The sequence below is a fragment of the Gobius niger genome (assembly GCF_951799975.1).
Source record: "Gobius niger genome assembly, chromosome: 15".
Taxonomy (NCBI): Eukaryota; Metazoa; Chordata; class Actinopteri; order Gobiiformes; family Gobiidae; genus Gobius; species Gobius niger.
The window spans coordinates 25,042,809-25,068,315 of record NC_136866.1 but is presented as its reverse complement, the minus strand read 5'-3'; the positions used below and the strand labels follow the sequence as shown (position 1 = coordinate 25,068,315).

General features: G+C 41.9%; 1 protein-coding gene and 2 long non-coding RNA genes across 6 annotated transcripts in view; 1 reads left to right on the top strand and 2 right to left on the bottom strand.

Annotated features, from left to right (window-relative positions):
• The window catches only part of LOC306975364, a 712,990-nt gene that overhangs the window by 417,972 nt on the left and 269,511 nt on the right, over window positions 1–25,507 (bottom strand). The window lies entirely within an intron of this gene.
• Window positions 1–25,507, top strand: part of LOC306975210 (MAM domain-containing glycosylphosphatidylinositol anchor protein 2) — a 489,592-nt gene that overhangs the window by 276,962 nt on the left and 187,123 nt on the right. For all 4 annotated transcript variants that reach the window (XM_079572669.1, XM_079572670.1, XM_079572668.1 and 1 more), the window contains exons 7-8: window positions 9,081–9,172; window positions 11,671–11,908. In XM_079572669.1, the coding sequence (XP_079428795.1) occupies window positions 9,081–9,172; window positions 11,671–11,908 (330 nt within the window). The remainder of the gene's footprint in view (window positions 1–9,080; window positions 9,173–11,670; window positions 11,909–25,507) is intronic.
• Window positions 1–25,507, bottom strand: part of LOC306975363 — a 117,540-nt gene that overhangs the window by 31,762 nt on the left and 60,271 nt on the right. The gene's annotated exons all lie outside the window — the stretch shown is intronic.

The window sequence follows — 25,507 nt, the reverse complement described above, 5'->3', positions numbered from 1 at the left end:
TCCTTAATCCCAGCTCCTGCCCTCAATAAAGTCCCAGCTTTTAAATGAGGAGCGGTCTGTTTACAGAAACCTGTGCCTGTGTTCATGTGCAGCTTTGAGCAAACCAAGCTCAGCTGTAGAGACTTTTTTAAAGCATTAAGAGCCTCCTAAAAACTCAAGTGGCCAAACTTAAGCTTCCTGTGGTTTTTCACAGCCAATCAATTAATCGTGAAGACAAAATCTGCAGATTAATTGATTGCCAAAATAAGTAGTTGCAGCAGTTTAGACACAATGTTGTCCTAATTAGAACTATGTTACATCTTTCTTAAACCCTGTTGAGTCCAGTGAAAAGTTTGAGAAGCGCTGGTTTAAAGTTTTGTTTTTGTTTTGTCAACATGTTTCAAGTAAGGAACAGAAGGAGTGTGAGATTGACTTATGGATCGGTCTGGCGTCTGCAGTGATGCGGTTGCTGTATCGGACTGTTGTGGTGAAGAGGAAGCAGAATCACAAGACAAAGATCTATGTTTCTACCCTCACCTACGGGCATGAGATCTCTGTAATCACAGAAAGGACAAGATCATGTATACAAGCAGTCGAAATGGCTTTCCTTCGCAGGAGCTCGGACGAAAGCCTGAGCTGAGATGGCTCGGGCGTCTGTTTCTCATTGGGAGGAGAACCCGGGGATGACCTGGGACACACTGGAGGGACTATGTCTCTGTGGCCTGGGAATGCCTCGGGATCCCCCCAGAACAGCTGGAGGAAATGTGTGTGGATAGGCAGGTCTGGGCATCTCAGACTGCTGCCTCCGCGACCCGGCTGAAAAGAGGGACGGATGTTAACATGTGTGTTTAGTTGTGTGAGAGTGTTTTGAGCTCCTGAAATGGAGATACTTGTAATAAGAAACTAAAACTCATTGGCAGTTTCTTTGATGACATAACAAAAAGTCTTGTCATAATCTATATGTTAGATCAGTAAAGTCTGTCACATTATCATTCTTTTGCTGTTTGGAACAATCGCACAGTTTGTGGAAAAGCAAACCTCCCAAAGGTCTCACAGTGTGGGTGGACAAAGTGTGAGGCTTTAGAACAATGTTGCACAAATGCTTTTGAAGCTTTATTGATTTTAGCAAAAGTAAACTTTGTTGAGGAGTGCATTAAGTCTATGTCTGGCAGTTCCTCTGAGAATAACAAACAGCTTTTTAAAATTCAGTAGTTTTTCTATGTTTTTTTTTTTTTCTTTTTTTTTACGTATTATTTATGTGAAGGCGCATTAGTATGGGTGCTCAAGTGTCCTCAAACCTCATTATTCAGACTTGCATCAGTTGCATTCAAAACGCTTTAGGTCATGTTTTTGCTTCTCGTAAAATGTTAGATTTCTAATTTAGAGATATGGCCTTAAGAGTTTTTACTTTGCAAAGTTGAGTTGTAGCAATTTAAATTCTGAGTAGGTCTTACGGAAATAATTAGTTCCTTTCTTATTTCAGTGCTTTATATTTATTATGTCAAGCTTCTCAACAAACAAACAAAAAAACATGTCATAGCTCTTCGAAGGAGATGTTTGTAGAGATTTAAACGAGAGGAGTGAAATGGAACTAGCAGGTCGGGCTCATTTCTGTAGCTCTTCAAGTCGCCGATTATTCAAGATTCAAGATTTTTTTTATTTGTCAGGGTGTTCAGTTTCCTGATGGCCCTGTGTACGAAACTGTTCCTCAGTCGACTGGAACTGACCCGTAGATTCCGCAGTCTCCTCCCTGAAGGCATAACCTTGAAGAGACTGTGTGATGGGTCCGACAGGTCCCTGGCGATTTTGACGGCTTTGCGGGTGAGACGGGTGGAGTACATCTCCTCAATAGAGGGGAGAGGGGCTCCGCAGATCTTGGTTGTTGTTGGGCGCTATACAAATAAAATTTGATTGATTGATTGATCTTCTCCGCTGCTCTCACGATGCGCTGGAGGCAGTGCTGGCGCAGTGCCACACAGTGATGGAGCTGGTCAGGATGCTCTCTATAGTCCCTCTGTAGAAGAACCACACAGTGATGGAGCTGGTCAGGATGCTCTCTATAGTCCCTCTGTAGAAGAACCACACAGTGATGGAGCTGGTCAGGATGCTCTCTATAGTCCCTCTGTAGAAGAACCACACAGTGATGGAGCTGGTCAGGATGCTCTCTATAGTCCCTCTGTAGAAGAACCACACAGTGATGGAGCTGGTCAGGATGCTCTCTATAGTCCCTCTGTAGAAGAACCACACAGTGATGGAGCTGGTTAGGATGCTCTCTATAGTCCCTCTGTATAGAAGTTGCACATAACGGAGGCTGGGACTCTGGCTCTTCTCAACTTGCGGAGAAAGTAGAGACACTGATTACTTTTCTGGACCAGTGATGTATTGTGCATGATCCAGTAGAGCTTCTCAGTGATGTGCACACCCAGGAACTTAGTACTGGTCACCCTCTCCACAGCAGCACAGCTGATTGTTAGAGGAGCATGCTGGACCCACGCTCTTCGAAAATCTACAACAATCTCTTTTGTCTTCTCCACATTTAGAGAGAGATTGTTCTGTGTGCACCACATGGCCAGACTGCTCACCTCACTCCTGTACTTTGACTCGTCTCTGTTGCCGATGAAGCCCACCACTTGATGATGAGGTTTGAGTCGTACTTTGGAGTGCAGGCATGGGTGAGCAGAGTGAACAGGAGGGGGCTCAGCACACAGCCTTGGGGAGCCCCCGTGTTCAGTGTGATGACCGAGCAGCTGAAGAACGCAACAAAACCCAGCAGTAAAACATTCCCGTTTCATTAGCCCTGCGTGTGCTTCAGCGTAAACGTAAAAGCGGCGAGTTGGGGAGAGTTTCACACTGAGCAGAGTGAAGCCAAAGAATGTGTGTGTGTTTTTTGTTTTTTTTAAGAAAGCGGGGAAGCAGTTAATCCTCATGTTTATCGGCTGTCACCTGTCACAGCGGCTCTCAGCTGAGACCACCGAATCTGCGGAGGCTCTCTCACTCACACACACACGCACACGCACACACACACACACACACACACACACACACACACACACACACACACACACACATGCACAGCCTTTTCAAACTGTCAGGAGGCTCTGTCTCTGCCGGCGCCCTGATGATTGGGGGAAAATATGCGCCGCTTCCTTGCACCGTGCGCTCAGTAAATGGCCCCTAGCTGTTGGTAGCACTACCTATTGTTAGACGTGAAGTAAAAATATCCTATGTGTTGTTGCAATAATAATCTACAAACACAGCGCTAACACGTATGAGTCATAGCGCATTGAATGTCAGTGGCTGCGTTTGCACTTGGTTTATGTCGGCTCTCAGACGTACAGCAGTTTTCCATCGTATAGACAAATGTTCTTGAGCGTTTTGAAATAACACCGCAATAAAGTAATAATGGGCGGTCTCGTGTTTGATTTTCACCTGGACTTTCTGTGTGGAATTTGCATGTTCTGCCCTTGTCTGCGTAGGTTTCCTCTGGGTACTCTGGTTGACCCTACCATTAAAAACATGTGCAATAGATGAATCCTCCAACCAGGTGATTCTGACCATCAGTCTGGCTCCACATCTGGAGATGGGTCCCCGAGCGCGGCACTGCAGTCGACCTTACCTTAACCTTAATAAAATGTTAAATTCATTGTGTAATAAAACCACATTTTGTAATAATGTGCTGCATTTTCACATATGTGGTTACTATACACTCTCAGGCAGTGTGTAATGTGTTAAAACATTTATACAGTTTTAGTGGCAATTGTTTACATTAATAAGATCAAAACAGATGCCATACACTGGATTATATTAAGGAAGAAATGACTTAAATTTACTTGAATTCAGGGATTAAATCTAAAATTTGAGTAGTCTTGTTCTCGTCTTAGATGAGACAAAATCTCTCATCGCCTATGGAACAATTCGCCTTTTTCTCAATTCAGATTGTTTTATATCATTTCAAGTGAAATCTGAATATTTTTAAATGTAAAAGTTAATTTGTCCGATTTCAAATGTGATTTCTGCTTGTTCCATCTGTGTTAGCCTTTTTATCTTATCTCAGATTAGTTCAAACCGACTCAAATTCAACATAAAGTGCCTTCATTCTAACAAGTCTAAGTTTTTTTTATTACATTTAAGAAATGTCATTTTTCCAGTGTAGTAGCCCTAAGCCTGGCTAAAATTAGGAAAACGGTTTGGGCGTGTTATAATGAATGAATTAGCATCTTAAGAAAGTACAAAGTACATTTTTCCAGATGTACATTATGTTTCAAACAATTAGACCATAGATACATAATCAAACTTATTTTCATGCTTGAATGGGAGTGAGATGATGATGTAGGAAGTGTGTTTTATCACTGATCCCCACCCTTTTTCCTGCTCTGGACCGGTACCAGACCTGAAATTCTTGGGCGCTCCAGTGCACCGGGGGAGAGGGCAATGTGGGGCGATTGGGAACACGAGCTTAATTAGGCTGAGGGTCACATTTCTGAAGCATGGAAAGCAGATCTGTATATTCCCTCTTCTCTGAGAACTGTTCAATTCACACTGGATTTCCAATGGGCGAGGGAAGCTCTCCTCTTTGGGCATTTAGTGTTGCTGCGATACCACCCCCTAGTGGTGAGGGGCGACTCCAGAAGATTCAATAGAACATGGATACCAATGGGACTTTACACGTTTTAAACTTAAAAGCCTGGCTCCAAAGACTTTAAAAATACAGTTGATTGCTGTGACAACTCAGGGAAGAGTTTAATATTTTTAGCCACGCTGGTTTCATGTTATATCTATTATTAAAACTTAGCTTTGGGCTTTGATTGACACTGTGGAGGCTTGTCGCTGCACAGAGTTTCATGGCTTCTTGTCCTTTTTTGGAACATACTCTGTAGGAGGAGATTGAACAGCCATCATGGATTCTTTATTGAATGGAATGATTCATGTAAATGTGGAGGATTGAGCACAAGATGTCTATCGATATCCGTGGACTACATTAGTTAGGTTCCTGTGAGAGCGTTTGAGGATATAAATGCAGATGAAAGTTTTTAGGCTGCAATGCAATGAGCGCGTGCTGAGGCGAAAATAAGCCGAATGCCCATCTGGACTGCGCATGGGTCAATCAGGCTCCTAATTGCGGCTACCAAACAAACCACTCCACCATTGAAATGTGTGAGCGAGTTCATGTAGTGGAGCATGAACACTGAAGTGTATTGAGTCATAACCGTGGATTATAAGGCTTACGGGCATTGGTTTAAAGACTACAAGTCTCAATTGACATTTCTTGCAAATATTTATGTTGTTGGCTCCATAGGCAGGAGCGGACCATAGTGGACCGTAGTGGACCATTGTGGACAGGGGGACGACAGGACCTGGGAATAGCCCAACACAGACACCGCCACTTTTTAAATAATTTAAATTCATCTTGAAATCACAGGGAAAAGTTTCAAAACGGTGTTGATGTTAAATATAGAGGTAAATAAAGTACATTTAGATGGCCTAGCCCAGTGTTTTTCAACCACTGTGCCGTGGCACACTAGTGTGCCGTGAGATATTGTCTGGTGTGCCTTGGGAAATTATCTAATTTAACCTATAGATGTTTTTTTTTTTAAAACAAATGCATTATTATCCACAAATAATGTACTGCTTTTGAGTGTCTATGCTGTCTAGTGATCGGCAGAGTAATATTATACTCTTCCATATCATGTAGTTAGTGAGACTATACGGTGTTCCTCGTCAAGACACTTTGATGAGAACATTTTCTGCTGGTGGTGTGCCTCGTGATTTTTTCAATGAAAAAAATGTGCCTTGGCTCAACAAAGGTTGAAAAACACTGGCCTTGCCTATATGTGTACATGGATCTCTCTGGTCACAATAATTAAAAAATGATTTTGTTTACTGTCGTTTACTAGGTGTTTACTTCTCATTCCAGTTTAAATGTAATGAAAACATGAGGACACAGTTCAGACCCAGCACTTTGTCCAACAGTCATCCTCAATGGTCAGAAATGTTTTTCTCATAGTTATTCCAACTGGTCGTCACTTTTGAAGCATCTCTACATATGAACGGTCGTTCAGTTCTTTCAGTTTCTGTCTATCTCCGTTCGCAGCCCTGGTTGTAAAAATAGATTTTATGCTAACATCGTAACAAGCTCCACAACGACGACAAAAACGCTTAAAATCATCAACTTTCCAGCAGTTAAAACGGCCCAGAGCTTTCTTCGTTGCTTTACGCTAACTATCAATATTGTTTGGTAGCTGAAAGAAATTCCATTACCCATAATGCAACGGGCGACCCGAGATGGGCATTCGGCTTATGCAAAGGGGTGGGTACCTCTCTGGTAAAAAACAGAGACAGAACGTTAATTGACTTGGGTTGGCAGCCCTAAGGTTGGGGACCCCTGTCTTATTGGGTGTAAAGATTGACTGAACAATAAAGTTCATCACTATGAAGTTACGCTTATAAATGACAAACAGCTGATGAGAAAAGCTTTGTAAAACGTTTTCGAAATGAAGGAATATGTATTTACAAATGCTTCAATAGCCGGAGATCCGTAAGTTCTGCGGTTGCATTATTATGAGTGATAGGATTTTCAATGCGAAACTAATACTCAGGGAGAACAAAGCGCGCCGTCTGTTGTCACAAATGTGTTTTGTCACAATCTGCAAAGGAGCGTTGACGTGATTGTTACATTCGTCTGCGGCGTGCGTCAGATGAAGCCTGATTTCAAATGTCAGCGAGGCACGTGCCAGTCAACGTGGTTCGCACATTCAAATGTCCCGTGATTAAAACGTCGCACGCGGATTTTGTTTTCCCCCGTTGCCCGACCGGATTCGATCACGTCGCCAGGGAATGACAAGATGAAAGATTTCTAAGGCAGCTTTTTTTTTTTCATTTGTGTTTTAGCGGCGAACACACGGATTGGAACCGATACAGCGTGCATTACAATGAAATCACTTTAGTGTTTCCTCCCTACAGCGGCTGTGCTTTGACAATGGGGTTTGCAAACTAAATTGAATTGTAAATGGCTGGTGTTTTGTCGGGTAACGGCAATTTCTCAGCGTGGCTCTGCTTTGTGCTCGAAATGAGGGAGAACTCTTCAAAAAGGCAATGGAAAATTTGCTTGTGATGGGGAAAAAAATCTGTTTTTGAAAGACTTTATTATGATGAAAATATAAACAGCAAACAAATCACTGGGTAAACATGTCACAGCTTGAAAGATGGAGGTTGTAGTTGGAAAATACATGGATGGTTGGTTGGTTGGTTGGTTGGTTGGTTGGTTGGTTGGTTGGTTGGTTGGTTGGTGGAGTTGATTGGTTGGTTGGATGGTTGGGGTTGGTTGGTTGGGGATGGTTGTGGTTGGTTGGTTGGTTGGTTGGTTGGGTTGCTTGGTTGGTTGGTTGGTTGGTTGGTTGGTTGGATGGATGGTTGGGGTGATTGGTTTGTTTGTTTGTTTGTTTGTTTGTTTGTTTGTTTGTTTGTTTGTTTGTTTGTTTGTTTGTTTGTTTGTTTGTTTGTTTGTTTGTTTGTTTGTTTGGTTGGCTGGTTGGCTGGTTGGTTGGTTGGTTGGTTGGTTGGTTGGTTGGTTGGATGATTGGGGTTGGTTGGTCGGTTGGATGGTCGGATGGTTGCATGGTTGGATGGTTGGATGGTTGATTGGTTGGATGGTAGGTTGGTTGGTTAGTTGGATGATTGGGGTTGGTTGGATGGTTGGTTGGTTGGTTGATTGGATGGTTGGTTGCTTGGATGGTTGGTTGGTTGGTTGGATGTTTGGATGGTTGGGTTTGTTGGTTGGTTGCTTGCTTGCTTGGTTGGTTGGTTGAATGGTTGAATGGATGGTTGGTTGGTTGGTTGGTTAGGGTTAGTTGGTTGAATGGATGGTTGGTTGAATGGATGGTTGGTTGGGGTTGGTTGGTTGGTTAGGGTTAGTTGGTTGAATGGATGGTTGGTTGGTTGGATGGATAGAAACAGAACAAGTATAGATGGTAAAAAATATCTTTCTGGATAACTGGTAGAGTTGGGATGCTTTTGTGCCATCAGGGAAAAACAACAGTTGTGCTATTCCAGGCCTAAAGGCTTTGACTGGGCTGCAGCAGGAGCCCGGCTGCTGTTTGAGGGCAAAATTTAGTTACACAAGAGTTATTTTGTCTTGTGAATCTATCAAATAATGACTGAATTGGGAAAATCCGGAAAAAACTCTTGCATCGGACGTCATGAATCTCAATCAAAGTAAACTCCCTTAAGGTTAGGATTAGGGTTTGTTTGAATTGAATTTGACTTGTCCTGCGGAGGTGACGGTATGTCCTGTGGAAATGTGGATCACGTGCCCCTCCATCGGCTGCGTTCAGACCCTTCTCAACTTTCATTCATTGTGGTAGGGAGATACCATTTTATACTGAACTAACTCAGAGAGGTGTAAAAGTGGAACACCCCTTCGCTTTCGATGAAGTTGGTGCAGTACAATCCAGAGGAGAGAAGTGTCTGCGTGAGTAAAGAAGGGAAGAGAAAAGGGCAGGTGTGGCCAAAAAGACAAAGAAAGCCATTAGTTATCAATGTAGAAAAGTGGATGGATAATCTATTTTTCATCTCCATACCTTGGTGCTGACTGTGGAGATGTATCATGCTCAGATTGTGTTTGCTGTGGCCTGTGTGAAAAGAGAAAGTATCCTCCAACCTTTGGCCATCGACAATCACAGTCCCTGCCTCCCAGAGACAGAAGAGTTTTAAGTGAACCGCAAAAACTTGGCTTGTTCTGAATCTTGCCTGAAAAAGTGTCTAACTTGTCCTGATGCAGTGTCAGGAGTATGAAGAAAAGTGGCTCAAAAATGTCCATGTATCTCTGCCGGAAAAGTGTAAAAGTTAGTCGGGTCTCGGGGTCAAAAAGTCTCCAAAACTTCCACACAGTTACTCCCAACACACACAAAAAAAAAACAAGCTGTAACAACGCCTTAAAATAAACCCTCACTAGATGTAAAATGCTGTACGAAAATCAGTCGGGGAAATTGTATGTCATCGTGTCTTTGTGAAATCACATCAGTTTGACAGTTTGCGGAGGCGTCGGGGAAAATGTCACGCAGTCTTTGAAACGACGTTAATAAAAAATGCCTTGTCTCTTGCAGCGCTCAAAAAGGGCAGATTCTGGATCACGCCGGACCCCTACCACAACGACGACAACATCCAGATCGGCCGAGAGGTCAAGATTTCCTGCCAGGTACGAAGTGGTGAATGATAGACACAGACAAATATGTATCAATGAAGAACAACATTTCAGTAGAGCCACATTTCAGACAGATTTGATCCTTTTCGATTTTAATATTGTTATTTCATAAAGGGTGAAATAAAGTTTACAATAGCAGGGTTCCCACAGGGCATTAAGCATACGTGTATCGACTTTCATTGCAGACAATATTAAATCTATACTTCTTTGAGCAAACAGCAATGTCATTGATCAACGTTAATTACTTCATAAGTTTGGTGAAAATACAAAATGCAGTTTTGTTGAAATTTTCTACACATTTCATAAGTTAAAGTAGTAGTAAGTAACTTGTTTACCTCAATAAATTATTTTCGTAGTCCCTCTGGGGATAATACAAGTGTTAATGGGATGATTAGGGGGTCTTTCATCTTCCCCTGGAGTCTCTGGCCAGAAAACCACACTTACAGAATCACGAAGGCAAGGCAAGGCATGGCAAGTTTATTTATATGGCACATTTCATGTACTTGACAACTCAATGTGCCTCACAGTAACACCAAACATAGCAAAAATAGAATAAAAAGCATTAAAAACATAATGAAAATCAAGAAAACAAATCATTAGTTACAATTATATTAACATTTCAATCTCCATAGGCAGCAGTAAAAAGGTGTCCTTTCAGCCTGGACTTAAAAATGCTCAAGGTTGAGGCCTGTCTCAGATCCTCATTGAGGCTTTTCCAGACTTTTGCTGCATGAACCTGAAATGCAGCCTGACCATATTTATTATTGACTCTGGGAATCACCAGGAGACCCCTCCCTGACGATCTCAGGGCCCGAGATGGTTCATACAGTTGTAACATGTCAGAGATGTACTTTGGTGCTTGACAATGAAGGGACTTATACACAAGCAGAGCTGTTTTAAACTCTATTCTCTGAGCAACAGGAAGCCAGTGCAGAAGAAGAAGAATCTAACAGGCTAAAGGGTAAAGCTAACTGCGGGCTAGCGCCACTTTAGCAGTATTTACAGTAAAGTTTGAGTGAAAAAAATGATCTCCATTGTGTAATTGGATGTACAATACCCCTCTGTCCCTTTGTCTTTTCTGTCAGCGCAGCATTTACTCTCACGGACAATTAATGAGTAAAAAAACGTAACATGCTACAACACCTGCAGTGGCGCTTATGGCCTCTAGGGGAACGAGTTACTTGGGACTGCTTTAAAGAAAAGTTTTCATGGTTTCTTTCCCCAACTTTTCACAACAAGTTGGTTACAAAAAAGAAAAAGCATAATCTTTTGTTTGGTCAGTAAGCATTCAATTTCTGTTGCCTGTGGACACCTATAGAAACCTTAATGTTGAAGTGTCCTTTATTTCAGGTTTAGACATGTTAGTTTTTTCTGTTCTGTTCTGTTTCTGTTCTGTTTCAGACATACTTTAGTAGTATTGTAGCTCTTGGGCTGGTGTTTAATCAACTAAAACATAATACATATAATATAATGTAATTTAAATTCAAACCAAATGAACAGGTCAGAGAAGACATAAGCTCCATGAAACAGAGAATATAATCAAAATGTTTGAATATAATAATAGAAATGTTAAGTTGACGTAATTTTAGACTTTGTTGACTGAATTTACCTGAAATCTTTGTTGACTAAAACTAGTATTTTCAGAATACAAGGACTTTATTGAGAAGGCGACCCACGCATTTATCAGTTCTCGGTTGGACAATTGCAACGCTCTCTATTCTGGCCTCCCACAGTCGTCACTCCACCGGTTACAGTTAGTGCAGAATGCAGCAGCCCGTCTTCTCACCGGTTCATCCAGACTCAGCCACATCACTCCCGTCCTCTCCTCCTTGCACTGGCTCCCGGTCCGTTTTCGGATTGATTTTAAAATGTTACCGCTTGTTTTTAAAGCCCTCCATGGTCTCGCTCTCGTTTTATCTGACTGAGTTGTTGACCGTACATCGCCCCAGCAGAACTCTCCGGTCTGCCCATCAGATGGTTCTGGACGTGCCCAGGTCCCGGTACAAACAGTGGGGCGATCGTTCCTTTGTTGTTGCCGCGCCTAAACTGTGGAACAGCCTGCCCCTCAGTCTGCGTGTTCTCACGGACCTGTCCCTTTTTAAATCAAGATTAAAGACTCATCTCTTCATACTTGCTTTTAATACTTCGAGCACTGAATTGTGTCTAGGTTGTAATTATTTGGTGTTTTTAAATGTGTTTTATCGTTCTGTGAAGCACTTTGGTCCTCCTGGTGTTGCTGTAAAGTGCTATATAAATAAACTTTGATTGATTGATTGATTGATTGATTGATTGATTGATTGATTGATTGATTGATTGATTGATTGATTCAAATATGTTGGCAAAATATGCAGAGCCAGGTCTGTTTTTGTCATGATTCTGCATGCTTTTTTGAGTCCCATGGTTTACATCTACTTTAGCCCATGTGGTATTTCAGAATCCGTTTCCTGCCGTCTATCATTATCTCATCACTCTCATTATTCTCGGCGCTCCAGGTCGAGGCCACGCCACCGGAGGAGCTCACGTTCAGCTGGCTGAAGAACGGCCGCGCCCTGCGGAGCTCGGAGCGGATGGTCATCACCCAAACCGACCCGGACATCTCCCCCGGCACCACCAACCTCGACATCATCGACCTCAAGTTCACCGACTTCGGCACCTACACCTGCGTGGCCGCGCTCAAGGGAGGAGGCATCCCGGAGATCAGCATCGACGTCAACATCTCCTCCACGACTGGTGAGTCTCAGGCCCGCCGCGTCCCAAACCGCATCCCCCGCATCCCATCCCAGCGATTAACGAGCCCGCCGTGCAACCTAGGCTGCGTGCATTTGTGGAAACTGGCATGTGACAAATAGTGGATTGGCCAAATTTTGCATTAAGGAAAAGCAACCTGGAATGTTACGACATCTACTCCACAACTGGCGAGCCTCATGCCGTCGTGTCAGAACTGCACTGCATCCCCTTCATTCACATTACTGTAGTACTAATACAGGCGAAATCTGTGCCATCGAAGCTTGTGGAAAGACATATCTTTAGCCTCTAAGCACAACGGTGTAAAGCAGTGGTTCTCATCTGGTAGACAATCCAAAATCCCCAAATCATCTTAAATGCCGCCAAATTCATAATAATAATACATTTAAGTTGTTTTGACATGTTAATACTATGAAAATTGCACTTGTCCCATTGGCAGGTTTACTTTCCTATTTCAAGCGAGATTACCTTAGAACAGGGGTAGGCAACGTCAGGCCCGGGGGCCAAAGCCGGCCCTCCATCATCAAACTCTGGCCCTCGAGATGATTTTGAGAAATATTATGACCCAAATCATAGATCAAATGCCTGTTAAAGTACTCTAGAAATGTTAAAAATACTGTCAATTCCTTAAAATGTCTTAGCAGAGCACCCTTTTAGGCTATAATCCTAAAAGAATACTCTAAGAATACTAAGAAATTACTTAAATCTACTTGAATTAAGAGATTAATTCTATAGATTAAGTGGATTTGGTCTGGATTTGCCTTAAAGCAGATACCTATTCTTGCCAATGGAACAAGCATAAGTTTTTTCTTAATTCAGATTGTTTATTTCGTATGATTATGGAATTTCTATTTGTTCCATTGGCATTGGTGTTTTTATCTGATCTTAGATTCGTTCAAACCGACTCAAATTTAACATAAAAAAACCTTTATTCAAGCGATTTTAAGTAATTTATCTAATTTACGATGGACATTTTTCCAGTATGTGATGTACAACACTGGCATATGTAGAAAGTGACGATTTACTTCAATTGCTTCAATTGGAGGGTCCGGCCCTTGGTCTTTTGACGATGAAGAAAACCTTGCAAACTTGCCTACCCCTGCCTTCGAAGTAGTAATGGTAAATGCCGGTATGTGCTGGTGCATCCCGACCCACCAGTTGAAAACCACTGGCCTAAAGCATATAATTTAGAAAAAATGAAAAAAATGCAGCAGTCCTGAAATCTCATTTTGGTCCAAACATCTCTGAGGCTTTTATGCTTTTAGGCTAACGGTATGTCATGATTACTAATACAGGCTTTTTCCATTCGTGGATTGGTGCAAATGTGTGAGTAATATAAGTCTCAGGAATATTGTCATCTGGAGTTGCTTTGATTTTATTGTTGTTTGTTTCACGTATCATTCGTGAAACCAGTAGCTAGGCTGTTGCCATTGTTGTTTAAGTCTAAGGAAGCTGTTGTAAATATGGAACGACATTAATGCCTTAAAGAAGCTGCTTGGATGGGTGGCAAAACGTCAATTCTCTTGTCTTGCTGGTTTTATTCATTTAATTGATGTTTGTCCATTGTTCTTTCTTAGTGAGAGTATTGATGAGCACGAATGGCAATCTTGGGTTCAGGTTAAGTGGCAACTGTATAAAAAAAACTCTGCATTCATGGGCCTTGTTTCTTGCGTCTTGTAATGTAACCTTTTTCAATAAGGAAGTGGAATGTCCATTACCCAAAATGCCTATACTTCTAGCAAAATCTTGTCTAACTTCTTACATTTTTTTATTATTTATTGACCTTTATTTAACCAGAATAGTCCCACTGAGATTAAGAATCCCACCCAATGTGATTTGCCCTTGGATTAATACTATACACCATCGCAGTTATTGCCAATACACAGGAAACATCCATCCAACATGCAATAAGCTCGTGGAAATAAGAGTAGCAATCGACTGGAACACTGTGCAATTTAGATTGTTATCATTTTGAATGCTTCGATAATATGATGTGTGACATGTAAATGCCATTTTACCACAGGCTAAAAGTTTAATTGATTTCTCTGTTTGCTTAATTCAAGACTTTAACCTATGACCTCCAGCAGAAAGAGCGAGAGTTAAATCAATAACAAACGACCTGAGAACCACACATTTTCCTTTTACACTGACAGCAATGCATCTGTTATGTCCATATCAAATAAATGAATGGTAATGCTGCAAAATGACTGAAAATTTGGTCCTGTTCCTGTGGGTTAGCTCCAATCCCTGGTTCAAAACAATCGTCCACAGACACTGGAACAGAATAACATCTGAACCGAAAATGCCAATATACCTTTTAACCAAAGCTTTTAAAATCATCTTCCATCAGTGTATTGACAATGGAGGCCGACATTTAAACGATACACTTTTCAAAACTGTCTCAAATTAAATGCCCGTTGTTGCCTGACGTATTAAGACTTTATTTCATGTTCAAAAACGCCCCGCCCTGCACAATATATCCAAAACCTTCAATGTAACCGAGTAAATACTCATCCAACCAACTTTGTTCCAAGCTCTGAAAGCACTTTTCAAGCACTTTCACTCTTCCTATCCAAAATTACAGCATCTGTCTTTACTTCAAATACTTGGAGTATCAGCTCAGTACATCACACTTGGCTTTGAGTCCCTTCTCTCTCTGTTTGCAGCTGATAAGTGACTTAGTTACCACTGATGTTTTGGCAGCTTAAAAGTTGATATCGCATTCCCACACCCTCATCTCTCTCTTCTTCTTCTTCTTCTTCTTCTCCTCCTCCTCCCCTCTTTTCCCTCCCCTCTCTCACACACTAGAGGCATTTTAAATATTCTTTTTTATAATTTTAGAACGTGATTCACAGTGCACAGACTACAGACATCAGGGCATTTTTTTCCACAGTTAATAATCTCTCACTGAGTAAACCATTCTGACAAGTGCGAGATCTCACACTGCTCCTTTTTTCTGTAAAGATTTGTGTCACAGACCACAAAAATAGTAACGTGATCAAATGTGAGGTCAACTCAGGACACTGGACGACAAATCGGCTCGATCTGACAAAGTAAGTCATTTTTCCGGCGTCTAAAAATAGATCTAAACTTAGTTAACTATAGTTCATGAGATTAAACTTAGTAAGGAAATCTCTAGATATTTTTGTTGACTCATACATTTAAATTCAAATAGAAGGAAGGGATTAAAAGAAGCGCCGTGAATCTGTTTGAGTAAAATTCAACCTAAAAAGACTCGGCATTAGAAGAGTTTTATTGGACATGTAAATCAGAAGATAGTAAATCAACATTATGAAATACATGGGGTGATGAATGAATGTAGGAGAGTCTGGACACTGGTGGTGGTGAGGATGAGGTCTGAGGCTCGATGACCTGAGTAGTGATGAGGCCAGGTGGAGGAGGGGCGGAGGAGAGGCGCAGCACGCTGGGACACGGCCGAGGCTGTGAACAAGGGGGCTTAAGAGGGGAATCGTTGGCAATGATTGGCTGAAGTAGGAACGTGTGGCTACGGTGATGGGCTGTTGACTGGATGGTAGCAGTAGAAGAGGCGAGAAATAGAGGGGTCCTCCAGGTTGAATTTACGCTAAGCTTCATTCATGCTGAGCTGAGAAAGCTGAGAAAGAATTGTTTGTTGAAAGTAAGTGATTAATTTGTCGAAAGACTAGGGGCTGATCTTGTGTTTCAAAACGCACACTATAGCATAGCATTTTGCGCTAAGCAGGAGCTCATTTTGTGATCTTGCCCCTCCAAACTTAGCGCATTTAAGGAGGAAGTACTGGGGTGGAGACACGCTTTATCCTCCAACCAGATCGACTCCGCGGGCGGGAGAGGGGTTGTGGGCGAGTGGGGGATGAACATGTGCATTTGTTTTGTTTTGCGTTCACGCCAAGTGGGCCGATCTGCGCCACAGCGGAGGCTCCTTCTCTCGAGAGACATGAACATTGTTTAGCCCACAATGGGGTAAATAAAGTTTTTAGTTTGACCTGAGAGAGCCTATCATGCTTAAAGGGACTATACAGAATTTAAAAATGTTAAAATTAAGTATTTTTCTCCCCCTACATGTTCCAGCCATGTCCTACTGTGTAGAATGAGCCCAGACCTGTTCAACTGGCTCTAAAATCCTGCACTGTCACTCAAAAAGGTGTTAATTCGGGTCTGAAGTGCCGTCATGCACAAGTTTAATATAGAAGGTGTAGTTACACGCATGACCTGAGATGGCAGTAGTGAGTATAAAATGGCAAACTTGCATCTAGCCCCTTTAAGGAAGAACACAAGGCAGCGCAATGTCAGATAGTCAGCTAGTCAGTGGTGCTCCCATCAGGGCAGTCACCTCCTCTTGTGACGCCCCCTCACAAGTGGCAAAGGCGCAAAGCACAGAGCGCTGCCACTCGGAAAATAATTTGAAAGAGCCTGCGCCCCTCCGTTCGCCAGCACACGATCTGGCCCTAAGACTAAAAATAAATTAAATTACTGCTGGACCAAATAAAAAGTCGGCACAAAAGGTCACACGCTCTAATATGTGGATGGCGCGCCTTTACCGTAGAATACAACAATAAGCTTCTGCAAAAGCTTTAATTAGATCCAGTATTGCATTCATTTTTCATCAAGATCTCGTAGTGATGATGGGAGACTGTGACCACTGCGCAAAGCTTTCTCCAGCACATCCCAAAGATTCCCAATGGGGTTCAGATCCGGACTCTGCTGTGGCCAATCCATCTCATGCCCCTGACTCTGTGGTGGCCAAACTGAGATGTCTCGTGATCCCTGAACCACTCTTTCACAATGTGAGCCCGATCACCTCGGAATTTGCCCGTACCATCAGGGAAGAAGAAAGACATAGATGGAATAACCTGGTCATTCAGGATGTTCAGCTCATTCTTTGGGCACATAGTGTTTTGCTGAACCTTGACCAGATAAGCTGCAGCATCTCCAGATCAAAGCAGTTCCAGGCAACTCTTTCTTTGGTCCGGCAGCGTATGTGGTGAAAATAATCACAGGCCAAGAGGAGCAGAAGTGGTGAGACTCCTGACTGAAGCGAATATCATGTTTGCTACTTACAATTTTATGTTTTGGAGGCTACGATCTGACAAACAATGGTAACACACGTGGAGCACCAGCAATTATCGTTTGGAGAAGAGCTTATTGGGCCAAATCGGGTGAAACTCCTCTAGTGCGGCCCCAGATTCACACTCCCTCTCCCTTTCTTACTCCTCCACATTCCTGCTCGCGGTGCCAATCTTGCGGCAGCGGCGCGTCGGCCCGGGCTCGTAATTATTGTTAGATAACTTTGATAATCCCTGCGCCATCAAACAGTCGGATCAATCGCACCTGCCAACTCCGCTCCTTCATTACCGCCTCAGTACGTCCCTCTCTTCTTTTCCGCAGAGCCCAGGTGATGTTGACTCGAGCGCACTCGGCTTTTGAAGTCGAGATAAAATACTCACTGACGGATGCGGCTCGGGAAGTCATTTCTGACCATTTTTTTTACCAGAATTAGTCACTTGTAATTTTCAGTCGACGGCTCAAATGATGCTGCTGCGTGAAATTCAAAGAAGAAAAAGAGGTTTTCGGTGCAAGACGGAGGCTGCAAAAGGCACTTAAAGACTCTCAGGAATAGCTGAAAGAGCATGTGACAGGTTAGGGTTCCCATTTCACCAACAAAGTCAACACTATTATTAAAGATTTGGCTCTTTTTTTTTTGTCCAAATGCTTTGTTCATTCAACAAATTGTCAGAGCTGGGATCATGAGTTCTTTTCATTGGACAATGTGTTTCTCCCTTATAGAGTGTATGCAGATGATGTCACAGCAAGGCGAACAGAAGCTTAATGACTGTCTACGTTGAGTTGGGAAAGAAGAAGAGGTGGACAAAATTGGAATCCTTATAAATAGAGTTTTTGAGCATCTGTACTTGACTTTAGTCGTGTGTTTGTTGGGAACGTCTTGCTTCTACTCCATTACATTTGAGAGATGAATATTATACTTTCTATAAAAGCTCAAAAGTAAAAAGTAAATGTGTCCATGTTCTGTCTAATGCCACTGATTCATAGCAAGGAAGAAGGTTTGTCTGCGTCATGTTGCCATAAAGAGGAGAATTTGGGCATGATTTCCATGTTTTTGAAGCCACAGTTATTACTTATCACATTTATTTTAATGGATTTATACTTTCTACTTTGAATACTTGAAGTGTATATGACACATTAGACCCATTTTCCCCAGCTTTCTTTAGTTTGACATTTTTTGTAATGTGTATAGTTTCACTTCCTGATTGGACACTGACAGGAAGTGACATAGATAGAGGCAAACGATTGTAAACTGTTGCCGTGCCGACCATGATATGCCAATAGGAAGTGAGTTGAACTGCTGTGGAGCTTTACCTCTATCTAGGTCACTTCCTGTCAGTAGCTTCAGCATTCGAATAAAAATAACTTTTATTACCAACATTTCTTCATTAAATTGACTCTGTGCATAAGTAACTAAGTGACTTCCTGTTTCGATCCAGCACGCCAAAATAAAAGCACACAGCTCGTCTCATTGATTAGTTCAGCAGGTATTTGCCACATTACAAGAATATATATATTAAGTGTTTTGTCTGTTAATAGTTAGGCAGAAAGAAAGTTGAACTAATGAATTCGATGGTGCTTTTATTTTGGCGTGCTGGATCGAAACAGGAAGTCACTTCCTGGACGGCGTTGCTATCAAGTTATGCACAGAGTCAATTGCTGCTTCACTGAAATATGATTATAATTCTTACTTACAACAGCTGTAATCCGTCTGAAAAAGTCATATTTTTAAAGCTTTAAAACCTGTCATGTTCAATTTAAGTGTTTTCCACAGCAAGAAAAAAGACAACTTTGGATTAATATTTGATCCAGTAGCATCTATACTTTTACTCAAGTAATGAAATCAAGTACTTTGACCACCTCTGGAACCAAGTTATATATACAGACCTCAAATGTTCCAATCTTAACTTAGTTTTAGAACAAAAAAGTAAGTGTCACAATTGCCTCCCACCTGCACAATCTCACCAATGTAAGCAATAGTTATAAAAACATTATTTGGTTGAACTTGTTTGGTTAATATCTTGTAGCAAAAGACCAATGACTCTCCCTTTACTGATGTCATAAGTCTCTATAACCAGTACACATTATTTTTCCTTCGTATTATTTTGCCGTACAATTCCCATGTGTCTCTTTCCAGTGAAGTGTTGTAGTCTGAAGCCTCTTGAAGTTGTAAATTGTAATTGTTCCCGCGGCTTTGATTCCTTCAGTCAAACGCATTTGTTTGAAGCATTTAGAAAAGGAAAACTGTTGCCAAAATGTCTCCGTCTTTTAAGCGATGGCTTGGAATAGCGCCCTGCTGCGAGACCTGGATGTGCCTCGACTCACTTCCTTGAGAATGAAGCCTCTACCGTCTCTTTATATTTTTTTTTGTCTTGAATCCAGTGTTTTCGTGCGGAGCGCCCGCAGCCCCTTTTCTGAGGTGAAGAGGGTCTTTTTTCTGTTGCTGTGCCGCTGCTCCTGAAGGGAAGCGCAATTAAGAGTCTTAATAAAAGCGTTTAGAGAAGATTACGCTGCAGGTCTGCCGCACAGCTCCACGCTGAGGAGGTGCTTACTGAGCAGCCGAGCCCAAAGTCTCCAGGTTTTCTGGAGTTTGAAGCCTTTTTAAAACTGCCTTTATGGAGGGCTCTTTCTTTTTCACAGTTTTCATTCACATATGGCAGCTAGAAGGTCCCGGGTTCGGTTCCCAGACCGAGGGGGTTTCCTCCCGCCTTAACCAAGTGCATTTTCGCCAGTTCAAATCTAAATTGTTGCAGCCTATAGGCCAGTATAACGCCTCATTTTAAAGCTAAGACCTACAAAACTGCTCCAGAACAGGGGTGTCAAACTCGTTTTGGGTCGCGGGCCGAAATTAAGCTCCCACAGCGGGTCGCGGGCTGCATATAGTAGAGAAAATTTTCCCAATAAATTACTAATAATAAGCTTTGATTTGGTCAAGACCCCAAATTAACTGTAGCTTCATTAATACACTTGTACACTTACACTTGTATTGCACTTTACAAGCCTGTGTCACAAGTTCCTCAAAGTTCTACATAGTAGTAGTATTCATTTAATTCACAGTTGTTAAGCTGTTATTGAAGTCACAGCTGTCCTGGGGCAGACTGTCCATTTACCAAGTGGCTATATAATGTGGTGTTCAAATCCTGGGCTCTTATTATGTCAGTGCCCTCTGCTGGACACGTGTGGAACTCTTTCCTTTTTTTTTTACATTTAAGGCCCCCTAGTGGCGAGAATGAGCATTCTGGTTATTCTTTAAAAAAGCATAACTCCGCACAGGAATGGGCTAGAGACTTACTTTTTTTAATTTTATGCTCTACAGGGCAGGGGCCCGATTAAATCATCTCGCGGGCCGGATCCGTATGTTTGACACCTCTGCTCTGGAAGGATCTTTTTCTCTGCATTGCTGCCGCATTGTCATCACTTTTTTCTCCTTTTTTTGTGGTTCTGTTGTGGCTTTTTTGTTACATTTTCGACATATTTTTGTCATATTTTTGTCGCTATTTAATCCTCGTTTTCATCTAATTTTTGTTGCTATTCTGACACTTTTTTCAAGAAGCTTTTAGATTTGGGTATTGCCAGAAAAAATGTGCTTGGTTCAGCATCCAGTTGATTCTGACCATAAGTCTCTCTGGCTCCACATCTGGAAATGGGTCCCTGGGCACGGCACTGCGGTCGCCCACTACGGGGACAATAAAGTTCACCTTAAAGGAGCAGGCCACCGTTATCCATCCTGAGTTTTCTCCTTGCCTGAGCTTAGACGAGTTGATAAGTACCTGTCTGGTCTTTGTGCCCGTGGAAGAGTTTGCTCACTTCTAACTTCACCCGTTTGGAGCTATAGGAATTGGGAGAGGCCAAATGCTAACACCATCTTTGGTCGTTTTGCGTGACTGAGGGCACACACAAAGACCAGACAGGTACACATCAACTCGTCTAAGCTCAGGCAAGAACATATCTCAGTATGAAAAAACAGTGGCCTGTTCCTTTAACCATAACTATATTCACTCATTGTCAACACATGGCGGTACACTTATTCATCATCGTAACACAGTGTTTTGTGCTCTGGTCTCGCAAAAAGCTCCCAGGTTCAATTCCTGAGCCATGATCAATCTTTCCCTGTGGAGTTTAAACAGAACCCCTATTTCTGCAAAGGTTTCCCAATGGATCAAAATTAGTCCATGGCTCAATTAAAGGAAAGTAGTAAAGAAGTAAAGCACGAGGTACACCAGTCTCAGTACAAATGCTTAAGTTGACTATGTACAGAATAAATATATTCTAACAATATATATGCTTAACACACTTTTTTTTTTTAGAATAAATTACACACACATGAAATCAACTTTAACTTTAAAGTGTGCTTTGCATCATGTATCCAATTTTATGTTACTATTTATTTACATGTTCAGTAATTTTAGAACATTTTCTTTAGGAGTATGTTATAGCTACTTTACAATATGGATAATGTGCAGTCACCGCTTTGTGACTTAAAGGTGAAATGAAATAACCTGCCAAAAAACCCTCTTACATGAGGGCATGAATATTTACATTGCTCGGTTTTGCAACATCGAAATGACAGCAAGACTGCTCTTGAACGCAACTCCAGCACCGGCACTCGGAGCAGCTGCTGTTTAGCATTCGGACGAACTTAACATAACGTAGGTGAGCAACGGGACTTAAGCGCTTACCAGTGGGCGCTTCAGAGAGTTTATGGGCACCCGGATGCCGCACAGTGGTTTGATTGCTCTTTATTTCTGCTTTTGCTTTGTTTGCTTCGTTTCTGTTCGCTGTCAGCTGTTGTGTCCTAGCTCTCGCTGCACGCTGAGGAAACAACGGTGCGCCATATATTTTACCCGGGCACACGCTGCTGATTAGTACATTGGTTCCGCCTGGGGCTTGATGGTTTGAGGAGAGGCAACACACATAATTCAAGGTTTGGAAACATAACACCACCATTATGCATATTCCAGCCAAATATACACTTATATTAATAAAAGCACCCTTTTTTTTTGCTTCTTAGCCAAGACTCCTCCACTCGGGCTAAGTATCAGTCACAGTCAGTATTCCTGGACCAGTGCGCTGCTTTAAAATGAGACATTAAACCTTCCATAAAGCCCTCTCAGATTCTCGGCCGTTAATCCTCTCATTACCCCGGAGTGTTTACCTCGCGCTCTTTGTTTCGTCGCGTGATCGCCGTCTCTCCTCGTCTCCGACTGGGAAATGCCACGCTCGTCGCGGCAGATGAACCTTAATAGTGTGGAGAAATTACAGAGGCATTGGTGACATTTAAATTCCAGCGCTGATCCACAAAGCAGATTCTGTCTTACTGCTGGATAATTACTACAAACACGGACACAGACGGACGGAGATTGGCGGGATCAAAACATGCATTTACTGCAGTGTGGCGGAGCCTTCTATTCTCTTACTTAACAACAGAACCCGGCAACTTCTTCTATTCTCTTACTTAACAACAGAACCTGGGAACTTCTGTAACGGAGGAACTTTACACAGGACTGCAGAGCTGGGCAATATATCGTCCACAAGATAATGTAGAAATGGCTGTTTGTAAGATATGTAAATCTACAATACCGAGTGTATCTCCAATGTCAAGAAAAGTGTATTTACAGATCCAACATGACAGCAGCAGACAAGACTCCATCTTTCAATCAAGCTTTAGACCGTGTTAAATAGTTAAGCTCGAAAGTTTACAGCGGGTACGTCATATGTCATCGGATACAATGATACGATTTGCTGTGGCCTCGTGCGACGATCATAAACCACACCTCTCCTACGAGAAAATGAATTGGTGGTCCCCAGACTGAATATAACTTGTGATATTTTGTCTGGCGATAACCAAGCTAGAAAAAATGGGGGGAAAATAGGGGAAATTTCTGGAAAAATAGGTGGAAAAATCGGGGGGAAAATCGGGGGAGAAAACTGAGGAATAATAGGGAAAAAATAAGGAAAATTTGTTATACAATTATAAATGATAGGGGAAAAAAGGAAAATTTTGGGAAAAAAATAGGATAAAAATTTAGAAACAATAAGGACAATTTGGGGAAAAATTGACGGAAAATTGAGAATCAATAGTGAAAAAATTGGGAGAAAAATGAGAAATAATAGGGAGAAAATGTGGAGAAAAATAAGGACAATTTGGGAAAAAATTGTAAAAAAAACAAGAAAAAGAAGAGAAATAACAAGGGAAAGTGTTTGTAGACTTTTAGCTTAAAATTGGTTTCTGGGGAAAAAATTACATTAAATTATGAATAATAGGGGAAAAAAGGAACATCTTTGAAAAATTGTCAGAAAAATTTGGGGAAAAATTGATGGAAAATTGAGAATCAATAGTGAAAAAATTGGGAGAAATATAAGGGGAAATTTGGAGGGAGAAAAAAAGGTGAAAAATTGGGAAAACATTTGTTTGTTCCCCATAAGGAACACATGGGGAGAAAAAAAAAAAAGGAACATTTGCGTTGAAAAAAAGGCAAAAAACAGAAAAAGTTTCGTAAAAAGTAAGTGTTTGACTTTGTTCTGCCCTTTCGTAGACTTCTAGCTTCAAATTGGTTTCTATAGTGCCAAAATGAAGGCCCTAAATGTCATGAAGAAAATCTTATTTGTCATTAGTGTCCAAAACTCAATATTTTGCTCAAAAGTTTCCAAATCATAAGAAATGAGATTGTGCCCTGTTCATCCAAGCGACTGGCTCTCTTCGTCAGGACAAAGTCAGTGTTGAATAGTTGCCTTAAGCTTGTCAAAGATTCCTCAGACATCCTGACTGACTCAGAACAAGACTTTAGGTATGTTTTTGACAAGGGACCAACTTGACAACACAGTGGAAAAGCTTTTACACTTCACAAACTCCTTGAAATGCTTCGTGAGAGCTAAGCACCGAAGCGCCAGTTGTCTCTGCTCTCCTCTTTTTCGCCGCAGTCGAGCTCGTCTTTTTTAGTCTCGCTAACGACGCCGGGGGGTGCGGAGATGGAGGAGTCCTTGATAAAAATGGACAAATCCCTCTCATGACGTGCAGCTCTATTATCCGCACGCCTCACACCTGAATCCTCGGCGCCGCCCGGCCTCTCTGTCAATCTCGCCCTCCGTCTGAGCTAATGAATTAAGCCAATCAATTAGGCGCTCGCTTGATTGAAAAATGAGCCGCTTTAATAAACGCCGCGTATACGAACGTGGCGGGGGGAAAATTAGATTGGAGTTTTGCGTAGAGCTCGTGGCGGACTCGGCTAATCTCTGCCTGACTGACTTAGAGCGTGACCTGTTGTATGCAAGATTTCATACCCGATACATTTTGGTTTAGGCCCGTTGTTAGGGTTCTGGAGTCAGGTTCACTGTGTAATTTCACCAGATATCTGTAGAGACTATCAAAACTATACATGAAATTTGGTTGAGAAGTCCATTTGGTCGTTCCAATCAAAAAAGTCAATGAAAACCCTTGGCATATGGAGTTACCATAGTGACTTCCCATTTACTCTAATGGGAAAATGGAACAGTGGAAATCTAAACTACTGGACGACTGGTCCAGTCCTGGTGGAAGGGAGTGTTGAGCAAGCTTCTGTCTATGAATGGAGGGTGTATTATTTAGCAAAATTTATTTTATACCATGTTATGTACAATGTTGCTCTCTCATCAAAAACATACCTGTAGTTGGGTTTTAGTCGCTAGAGCAGACCAGGGCAAATTGCGGATCCGCCACATCCGGCCCGCAAGATGGTTCAACCCGGCTCCTGAGTGTGTAAAAAAAAAAAGTCTCTAGTCCAATCCTTTGTGGAGTTATAATTTTTTACAGAAATGATCAGAGTTTTCACCCCAGCCACTAGGGGGCAGCTTAAATAAAAATAAAAGGAAAGAATTCTACACATGTCCAGCAGAGGGCACTGGCATAATGAGAGATCAGGATATAAACAACACATTGGCGATTGTCCTGTCAGGCTCATCATTATTTATTATAGAAAAAAGTTTTCCTCAATGGTATTTTCCCAATCAAAACATTTAGGAGCTTTTGTTTATGGACTCCGGCAATACATACACTCCCCATATATATTTTGGCCCCCAGGGAAATTTACTTCGTGACCCCCGCTATCGCTTCACTTCCCAGAAACTCTGTTTGAATGAAGTGCAGAGGTGCTTTCAGTGCGATGGTAGAAGTTAACGAGTATAAGAAGTTGAATAGCTAAATAACAATGCACACACATGCGTCCTTGGCTTGATGTGGCTAAATATTTTCAGAAAATAATAGTCCTACTAAGTACCAGTATCAGATATTCAAAATACACTATTTAGTGTATTGTACAATAGGATAAAGTTGAGCAGTTCGAGTCATTGTTGGTGCGGCTCCGACTCAATTCAGGCTTCTCATGTGGCCCCTTTTGAAAATTAATTGCCCACCCCTGCTCTACAGCATCTTTGAGTAATCTTTGGATTTTCACCGGTGACTCATCTTAGCACCGCGGCAGCAGCTCCCAAAAAGAAAAGGACTTTATTTGTACAACGCATTTCATTGACACAAAAACGTGACTGTTT